This window comes from Morone saxatilis, unplaced genomic scaffold (genome assembly GCF_004916995.1).
Source record: "Morone saxatilis isolate NCDOM2014 unplaced genomic scaffold, NCSU_SB_2.0 Contig15, whole genome shotgun sequence".
Classification (NCBI taxonomy): Eukaryota; Metazoa; Chordata; class Actinopteri; family Moronidae; genus Morone; species Morone saxatilis.
Window position 1 is genome coordinate 10633627 of NW_023339707.1, and position 10576 is coordinate 10644202.

General features: G+C 38.6%; 1 protein-coding gene across 2 annotated transcripts in view; it reads left to right on the forward strand.

The window, feature by feature from the left end:
* Window positions 1–10576, forward strand: part of pex14 (peroxisomal biogenesis factor 14) — a 47400-nt gene that overhangs the window by 19810 nt on the left and 17014 nt on the right. For both annotated transcript variants that reach the window (XM_035656758.1, XM_035656757.1), the window contains exons 3-4: window positions 1684–1768; window positions 8265–8390. In XM_035656758.1, the coding sequence (XP_035512651.1) occupies window positions 1684–1768; window positions 8265–8390 (211 nt within the window). The remainder of the gene's footprint in view (window positions 1–1683; window positions 1769–8264; window positions 8391–10576) is intronic.

Consider the following 10576-nt stretch of genomic DNA (forward strand, 5'->3'; position numbering starts at 1 on the left):
TGAAAATCAATAAAAAACATTGTTAAAAAAAAAAGAATATTAGATTTTAGTGTGTTTATTATGTCTGGTTTCTGCCTTTACCACAAGTAGTCTTGTTGGCTCTTTTACTTGAGCAGTAAGAGCTTTGCCAAGAGCGGGATGATTTTGTCTTGTTATCAAAGGGATATTTTCTCTGTGTTTTGACTTTATCTTTTGGCCCAGAACATCAGTTGGGGTTTTCACCATGCAAATGGTTTAATCTGCTTGTCACAATGAAGGTTCCGGGTGACTGACTTTAATAAGCCCTCAGCATATAGAGATACAGGAAATTCCATAGCCCTTGCGTAACCCTTATGTACATCAAGGTCACGGTAGTGTCACAGTAAAATGGTAGATTAGTGTCTAAATAAATTGTGGCAGCATCTCTTGGGATGAATCTGGTACATTTTGATAAAATGTACTATTGAAGTATAATTACTGTATTTATTCTTACAGTAGCCATACAATATAGTGTAATTCTGCAGCATCTGTAGATTGTGTATTTCCACGTGTGTATCTAATTAAAATAAAAGTTATTAAGTTGCTTTTGAGCTTACTGATATTCTTCTAAAGAAAATGAAGTTCAATGAAGTTGCTGTGCTGTGATCTCCTGCTGTACTCTGTGTTTGTCACAGAAATCTAGTTCCTTACACAGCTTCCCCACCACACCTACCCCTTGGACAAGTTTAAACTGCAATTCTTTTGGATTGAAACGGGTTCATAGTATATGCAATGCATTACCCAAAACGAATTACCACTGGCAGGGCGCTCAATCACTTTGTATCTTTCAACACTAAGAGAAAAGAAGAGTAATCAAAACCTTTCAACCTATTAGAGGGATGACTTTTACAATTGAATCACGGGGACCACAGGTGCGATAATAAGTCATCTAAACCTCCCCTCCAGTGTGTTTCCCCTTTCTCTGTGTTCTTACATATTTATCTATTTTAGGAGGCGCCACTTCATGGCGCCCACTTCAAATTTATGTTTTAATGCCATTTGAGGAAGATTTTTTTTCTCCCTCCAATTCTTGGAAATGCATACTGGGGTGGAAAATTAAGGTGCATCTCGAAGGAAAACATAATAGAATCGATGAACGCTGTGCACTTAAAACTACTGATGTTCTGATGCTATTTAACGTTCTAGTGCATTAACGTTTCAAGTCATTACAACATTCAGGCTGGGTGATTTGATCATGGCAGGTTTTTAACTGGAAGAATTACAGAAGTTTTCAGCCTAGGATTCTCAAGTTATTAGATACAAATGATCACCTCTGCATTAAGTATAGATTTTCTTCCACTGCGCACTTAAGACTGGAAGTTTGTCTTTAAGAGGGTAATAGCAAATTAAGCTCCATACTCCATTTGTCCAGCACTCTTGATGGGCTAATTTTATAACTGCTGATTTGGTCATTCCCCACATTTAGCTGGAAAGTGGTCAGGTGGTCTTTCCTCCTCACTGCTGGGTGTGGGGGCTCAGAAGCAACTATCAAATGGAATCCATTTATGTTTTTTTTTTTTGTCTGGATTCATAACAAACCTTTTTCTTAAAGAAAGTCTAGACTGTTGTTTATACTGTTAAAAGCATCACTTTCCTGCTGACCATATCTTCTTCCTCTCACATTATCTAATTATGAGGAATTAAATCACATTTGTCTCTTCCCAGATTACCACTGCTGTAAAATTTCTGCAGAACCCAAAAGTACGCCAGAGTCCCTTGGCCACCAGAAAAGCATTCTTGAAGAAAAAAGGTAAGAGAATATCTCTGGTTTGCTCTTGAATTATGTTGAATGCAAAGCAGGTAGCCTTTAAAAATACAATATATATCTAACAGAAAATTGTATTAACTTCATAATCCATGTGTTTGTTTACAAAATGTGGTACGCCAGAGATGCACATACTGTGTCATGGTTTTTTTTTGGGTAAGATTGGTCTATAAGGGTCAAAGGTTGTGGCCGTAACTCGTTGCCCTGGGGGGCCTAACAGGGGTCGATTTAGCTTCAGAGTGCATGATTCAGGCCCTGTGAATAAATGACACACCAGTTGGGATGCTCCTTTGGGTTCAGGAAAATTAATATTGACAAACTCCCTCTGCATTTTCAATGGAATTATCAATATTGCCTTCCAGCATTTTAACCCTTTTACTTAATTTAACTGTTATCGTAAATTTGAGGCATGACACAGGGAGGTTTTCTATGCAGGGATGGTGTAAATGTTTGCTGGCTCTTCAGTTTCTTTGCAATTCATTGAGATTATTTCTGACACATGGTAGAATATTGTTTGTGCAATAAAAACTTGCAAAAAGCTTTATTACTCTGAACTCATTTAAGTCGGTTCAATATAATGCGGCGGTGGAAATGTGCAGTGTTACGGCATGTATTTCTTACAGTAAGCCTATGGTGGCTGAGCAATGGCAATATGTACAGAGAGAGTATGTGGCTTTACCTCAGATAAACTCTTTGTGGTGAGTTTTTTTTTAATTTATTTCAGTTGTGTGCAGAACAGTCCCGTACTTAGGAGACTGTACCTCTGCAGTGCTGGGGGACTTTGCCTGCAGCATTAGAGTAGCCAAACAGTGAAAAGTGAGCCTAAAAGCTCCATGACAGGGGAAGGTAACCTGAAACCAAATCCATGGTTGCCGGCTGTTACTACACACATCTCATGTGGCTCTAATGACTCTTGATATCTTTTGAAATTTCTTTGTCTTTGTGTCTCATTATTGACAACTAAGGCATGTTCATAATCTACTGTTGGTTATCTCAAATGTAATAAGGCCTCATCAATACCAAAATGATGTCATACTTCGCCGCATTTTCTTCTAACTTTCTGCTTTGTTGCAAACTCCTCGGAGCTCCGCTATCCAAAATGGTTTGCTCTTACTGCACTTTAAGTCTATGAAATATGTATGACGCTTTAATGCAGATTTATTTTGGAAAGTCGGTTCCACTGTAGATCTAAACAAGAACCCTTGATTTGCATAAGGACATTGATCTCAGGGAGAGAGAGGGTAAAGATGAGAGAAAATAGAGCAATGAAACACTAAGAACAAAGTACGTTTGAGTAGCACTCTGCAGTACTCGTAGGATAACTCTCGTAACCTGTATTGTATAGTCATACAACAGTGAACGTGGAACTTCTTTACATTCATACTAGAGCTTCCCTGTATTGTTTCGGGAAAGTGCTTTACTATAACCCTGTACGTTCTCTTGTTCTTTCTATTCCACTTTAACACACTAATTCTTAGAGCAGTAATTGCAAATGTTTATGTTATAGGAAATTGTCAGGAAACGGCTATTTTAACATCCACCATGAACATTTATATTGTAATTATCTAACGGTCTCATTTAGTAACCTGCTAATCTAAGATGAAAGGTAGGCGTATACATTTCTTGAAACGATAAATCGTGAGTCACATTTATATCGTCATACAGTGTTTCTTATATAACTGGGCCTTTTCTTTTTTGGCAGATTTAAATGAAATGAATTCCCCCTGCCCTTATTTGTGGTGTTGCAACAGTTCGAGTTTTCTGTTACAGTCAGAGTAAATTATATATATATATTCAGATTTGCATTTCAGTTTTATGTTTTCAAAAGTATACAAAGTATATGTCTGGTGTAAGTTTCTTGACAAGGGTTCCATGTTGAAATGATAATTTTTCCTACATAAAAATGTTCATATGTTAATTTAGAACAGAAAGAAAATATGATCTGTAGTGATTCTTGCCAATTGGTTCCTTCCTTTTCTGTCTCACTTGAGCCATAGTAGACTTTTGCATCGACACAGCAGCAGGCCAATACTTAGTTCCTCTATTTCTGTAACCAGCATGTATTGTCCTCTCAACCTTTTGACCTAGAAACTCAATCATCCTCCTCCTCCCACAGTCACCACAGCAAATGTGTCAGTCTTAATTTCTAATACAGTTTAATGTCATATTTATGTAAATACTTCTGGATTTTACTCTATATTAACAGCCAGAAATGTCAAAGCACACATAAAATGAAACAATACCATCTCCCGGTAGAGTGGAATTTAAATTGGATTCCTCTTGCTGCCAGTACTTACGCTGGACAGCTGATGAAGGGGAAAATAGGGCCCACTTTGATTGCATGTTGCAGAATCTTTACACAATAATCTCGCTCGTGCATATTATTTCCCTGCACATTTGTGCCCTAATCTGCATTGAAGGATGCCTCTCTGGTTACATCTCCTTTTTTCCAAAGAGATCCTAATAGTGTGGTTTATTTCAATATTCATTGAAAAATATAATTTTCTGTTTTCCTTCAACTGTCAATTTCAGGGTATGAATTGGCAATTATGCAGTCCAATATTTCTAGCTGCCCTTCTTGAGTCCTTGTTGAATATACTGGCTGAAATATTGAAACTTTGTCACTTAGATGTAATATAAATCAAGATTTGAACCCAGAGATGCTTTTTCTTTCTTTTGCAGGGGAGTGGGGAAATGAATTGCATTTAAACTGTCTTGCAGCCATCTTGAAGCAATTTTGTTTCACTTGTTCCTTGCCAAGATCAAGTAAATTTTATTGTGTTTGACTGAAATATAATGTGCGACAGTCTCATCTAGTAAATTGTGCCATCTATGTCCTCTACAATTAACAGATGTAACAACTAAAGAGCATTTGGCCTCATTTTGGCACCACCATTTAGCCCAGACAATTAGCAGTTACACACATAATTACCAAAAAAATCAAATTCTCAGGACAAAGTCAACAACATTTTCCAGCTTTCAGCATGTCACTTTGACCGTGGCCCCTAAACTGACATCACTCAGCCGCTCCCAGATTACCAGCTTCAGTGCAGTTTGTTTGGGAAAGTAAAGCATAGAGAGTACACATACATTATTGCATTACAGGTAAATTCAGCATGTGAAACAGGCACAGTACATTCTCTGTCAGTGAGACATAAATGATGGCTTGACTTATTTCTTTTTTATACCTTCCCAGTTGTTATTGAGTTGAATAAATAATGCTAATAGATTTCACCCTGAGTAGAGGGCCAGTGATCGAGGGTCACAGGGAACACAGGTAGGCTGTTGGTCTATTACCATACCTGCTATGAAGGTAAGGGTAAGGATAAGGTTCATCATCCCGATATTAATAGGATGCTGTTTGTAAGTGGGGTTATGTGACTCACCTCTCGGACAAAAATGACAATGACCAAGGCCTGCATAGAAGGTAAAGGGATTGATGTGGTTATAAATTACTCCACGGCGCCACCTAGCCTAGGCCTTGCCTACTTTGTCATCAGTACAAGGCGATAAAGCAGGGAAATGAGAGGAGAGTCCCCTTTTTTAATACATAAATGAATACTGTATGAGAGTGGTCATTATTTAGGGCATGCTATTTTCAAGCAGTTGTACTGAACCAAATGACATGTAGAATCTCTCTCGCCAGCACAGCATGAGAAACAGGTTGAAGTTGTACTCGACTTCTTAATAACCCATTGACCTCCATCTATTTATGACCCCTGCCATGCAATTTTTTTTCTAAATACGATATTCAAAATGTAAGTAATTTTCACTCAAGGGCAACTTCATAATTCATGCTTTGGAGGACAGTGAAAAAGGCATTCACCTTTTACCACCCAAAATATTTTAGTAAGCAATTTTTATAATTGGCTGTCCGGCCTAGGTGCTGACCCATAAAGTCCAGAAGTGCCAGAATTGGAGAAATGGATTTAATGTAAGAGCCTTGCTGCCTCTTTGCCCTTAAAAAATACCCAGAGAATATGAGGCACTGAAAATAGAGCTGTAAATAACCTGACGAGCAATGGGTTTTCCTTTAAATAAATACCGATCAGGTTTATGTTGAAAGACAATAGAAAACGTAGCCCAGATATGCAGTTTACAGTATTTATAGCTGTAATATCGAGGTGCCAGCACCGTAATTTCATGCCCCAATGAGAATGGCAAGGTCAAAGCAAATGCTTTGGCTGAGCATCTGCTAATACGGTGACTCATAAACAGGCACTGCGTGTATCAGGTGCACCAAATAATACAGTATAATGAAATACAGAATAGCTTTCCATTATTGTTCTTTTTTATGGTGTCGTCATTAGGTGTAATTTATGTCTTAAAAAATTCATCTCCCCACAGGTCGATCTGAAATGGGGGTCCAGGGGTCATTCCACAGGTTTTGGAACCCGTAATATATTTCACAATCCCTTTTTTGTCTTTTCCTTTTATATGTAAAACTCACTTTCACCTTGTTCCCTTTTCTTTTGGATCTAAGAGCTCTTTCATTTGCTGTTGTCTTCACCTCAACAATAAACAGATCAGAGCATACAACACGACTTAGCAAGCTATAATTTGACTAGAAAACTGGTTTAGGAATTTCCATGTATTTTATTTTAATGCATGGTAAAAAAAAAACCAACAACCTTTCATTTGCTGCATAAACAACATCAAAGATGTAAACAGCCATTAAGATGTACATACATTAGGCTTGATAGCAGCCTAAATGTGGGTTATTTAAAAAAGACTTTACATTTCAAGGTGAAAGGAAAAACCTGAAGTATGTTTTTATTTCTCCTCATTCGGTGAAACTGAGATCCTAGCATGTCTCATTCAATAGTCTGCCACCATGTAGTCTGCTGTGGTCAGATGAATCAGGAGTCCAGGGACACATTATTGCTTATTTGACAGTGCAGTCTGACTGCACAAACTCAGCACATGGCGCTCACCACTTCCTGGCACTCAGGACCTGCTGTAGACTACAGGCCGGCCAATATTTGCCTTCAATTATTCAACAATTTTCATGGCCATTTGAAATCCCCGGAGCATTTAAATAGGTGACGGGAGGGACCTCTCTTGGCGTAAGCTGTGTGGTAGATTATCAAATGATTTCTTTATTCTTTTGGGCTGCTGATACATGGATAGGTTAAAGTGGGATTTCTGATCAAGGTGTTCAACCTGTTATTCAGATCTGACTCAAAATTAAGTCGCTTAAACAGGTATTCAAATGGGAGAAATCATTGATTAAAAGATTTTGGTTATATCTTATCCATATTAAGAAATTGACATTTCTGCTTCAGATGTCTAAACAGTTTCTACTATTAATACTCCAGATACATGTTGATATATGCTTCTCTTGTCAAGACCACCGTGGAGGTCAGTACCAGAAATACTAGGATCTGTTTCAGTGCAGTTACTATTAATGAAAATGTGGAGGCATCTCTTAAAAGACTGCAACTGAACCCTTTCCAATTGCTTGATTTCTCTCTAAGGATGGAGAAAGCTTATTCTGAGCTTGTGTAAATTCTCTAAATCCTAAGGGAACATTACAAGTAAAAGGCTCTCTTGCAAAGGGAATTTTCTGTCAATAAGCAAGCAAAATGGCTAAAGGAAGTAATGGTATGATGTTAGTGAGAGACACTCTGTTAGGCTACAAAGAGCAATACTCAACATAATAATATGGATTTTGCAAGGTAAACCATGCTCATCAACATATAAGAACTCATACATACCATTTTTGGTTCTTTGTTTTCAGCTTTTTTCCGATTCCTAATCGTTTGGCCATAAATTGGTTAATGTTGTTTATTAATGTAGTTCATCGAAAGTTGTAATTATTTTCCTTTGTTTAGACTAAGATGCTCATTAAAAGATGAAACCCACAGCAATGGCAGCATATGGCGCCTGAAATAAAATCCTTTCTTGCCACAAAAGGAGATGTTCATATTAGATTTTTTTTTCTCCTCCCTTCTGATTCTCCATCAGGGAGCCCTTTGCAATTTAATCATCACTAAAATCATTAAAAAGATCTGAAGATTAAATTATATTGGCATTTGCAAAATTATGTAATACATTTACATTACAATGAAGAAATTAAAATAATGCATTTTCGCTGTCTGGGGTGTATGAAATCTCCACATGGGAAATATAACTGGAGAAGTGGACAGACTCTTATTTTCTTTGCCTTTGGTGGCAGTTAATAGGCTAGCAGAGTTTCAGATTTCATTGTGTGAACCTTTTCACACCATCTTCTTGTGATGGATGTCCCTGAAACAGAAACTCTCCGTGGAATTTTTGAATTATGAAATGAAAATGCATTTTTGAGAAGAGGGTAGGTAAAATTGAATTGAGATTTGACATACTTTCTCTAAATTGTACTTAAAAGATTTGTGGGGAGATTGGGAAGTATTTAAGCATATATTATGATAGCCAAGGAGCCATTAACATGCAGTCACAAAACCCCCTCTGAATGTCTTAAAGGTGTGTGTCTTGATTCCAGGGCTGACGGACGAGGAGGTAGAATTGGCCATCCAGCGCTCTGGCAGCACAGAAGAAGTCCTGCCTCTGAGCCCTGTGGGGCCCCCACATCCACTCCATGCAACTCAGCTGGTTCCTGCACCACACAGTGAGTGCACACATCCTTTTCGCCCCTTTGATACCTGGTGCATATACATGATATTAATATTTATGTGCACTGTCTCACCTGAAAAAAAGAGTTTGTCGAGTCTAATTTAAAAGTTAGATCCTTGTCCGTGTTTGCTGTTAGAGATCTTCCCTCTTGTTTTTCTTAATTTAAACTCACTAAACAGGATTATCCTTACCTCACCAAATACGGATCTTCATAAAATGTTACACACATGCGGTATTTGCCTTGATTGTGAATTCAGATACAGGGAATATGACATTGCACAGCAGAAGCTCAGTCTCTTGTCATTCTGCTTCCAGGGGTTCCACCCTGGCAAGACCCCACACTGCAACCTGTATCTTTATTACCTCAGGAGGTTATGAGTGCTGTCCACTGATTTACCAATGCAGAATGAAGTCCGCGTAATGCTTAACCCATATGACAATGATTCCAGATGTATTCCACCCTCATTTATTACCACACTGTCCTTGACTCCCCTGGCATCTCATGTTTTGTAATGAAAGTGATGTTGATGGGATGGCCATGTAGTTAGGGAGACTCGTGGCTCTCCGTCCATAGTGGGGGGTTTTATATCAAAACGGCTATAAGGGAGCTGCATAATGAGGTGAGAGCGGGGAGTCTTGTATGGGGGGTCATGCTGAAAAGAGGGGGCTACCTCCCTTTGATGTCCTTGTTATGGGGACGGTGCACGGGGACCCGCATCCATCTCTGTCGAAGTAATGGATACTCTGATCTCTATTTCCACGCGGTAGAAGGACAGGAAGGCCTCCACTGAACCCAATAAATTTGAGAGGAGATTGGAAAAACGGGGGATGGAGACCACAGTTCCACAGCTTAAGTGACCAAATAAAAAAAGGAAGATGGCAGAGTGGAAGTGGTAGAGGAAAAGGGAGAGACAGAGGAAGAATGAAAGGTCCTAACGGGGGGGAAAAGAGCAAGTGAAGACCCCTGGTGATGCAGTGAGGCTTGTTCAGGGTCAACCACCTATCCCAAGGACTCCCAGGCCTTTCAGAAGCACAGTATTCTGGGATAGGTGACAGTCTATCGCAGCTATAATGTTGATGAAGACCCAAATTTATGTGGTTACCATATGGATGCTGGAGAATGATTCAAAAATTTCGATACAAAAGGTTACAGGTTCATCCCTGAATGCGGCAGCAGCGATGAAACGTGCCCTTGAGTGAGGAGAATAAAATAGCATTCACCTTGAAAATATACCATATAGTCCAATGTGACAGCGGGTCTCTCATTTTATTTGCATGTCAAATCACACAAGTGGTAAGGCACAAGATCAATCTGGTTTACTTACTTCAAGCCAGTAAACATGTACCACATAACCCATTAGATGAAATCAGACCTGTAATAGAATATCAATGGTGTACTTTAGTGGCCTAGCCTCTAATAATTTCCTATTCATTTGGGCCCCATCAGAGGAAATAAAAGAAAAACTTATACAGTATATTTCCTTCAGACCTGTTTGTTTAGTGACATTTTCAGTTGAATGCCTCTCTTATGTGGGGAATTTCCACTTTGACAGACAGTTGGCCTACCAAGATGACAGCTTGCACAATGACACACTTTCACATTATCTGTCATTCAGCAAGACAGTCAACTTCTACACACACACAAACACACACATGCACTTACCTTTTCAGTCGTTTAAAGGTTTATATGCAGACACTGTATTTGGCCCCTCCCCAAAAATAAGTGGAAGACAAGGGTGAGCTTTCTGGAAGAGCAGGATAGAGAATGCTTGTTTGCTCTGTGGACTTACCCTTTGTCGTTTATACTATTTGCTTAAACAGATAAATAGATCAAATAGATATGATTATATAGTGATTGTAACATCCCAAATAGATAAATTGCATTGCATCGCATTGTGCTCATTAAGTGTACACGTACATTTCTAAAACGTTGTACAGTTTCTTTTTCTTAAAGGACCACAGCAGCGGTTTTGCATTTACTAAATTTACTACAAACTGTGTATGCTTAACAACACATCTGCTAATTCTGCAAACCATGTTGCTGAATGAATTAATATATTTTAGAGCCCGACCGATAAAGGACTTTTAAGGCAGATACCGATACAGATATTGGTGATTTAAAAATCCGATAGTCCGATATATCGGCCGATATCCGATAGTCCTTTGAACAAAAACACAATA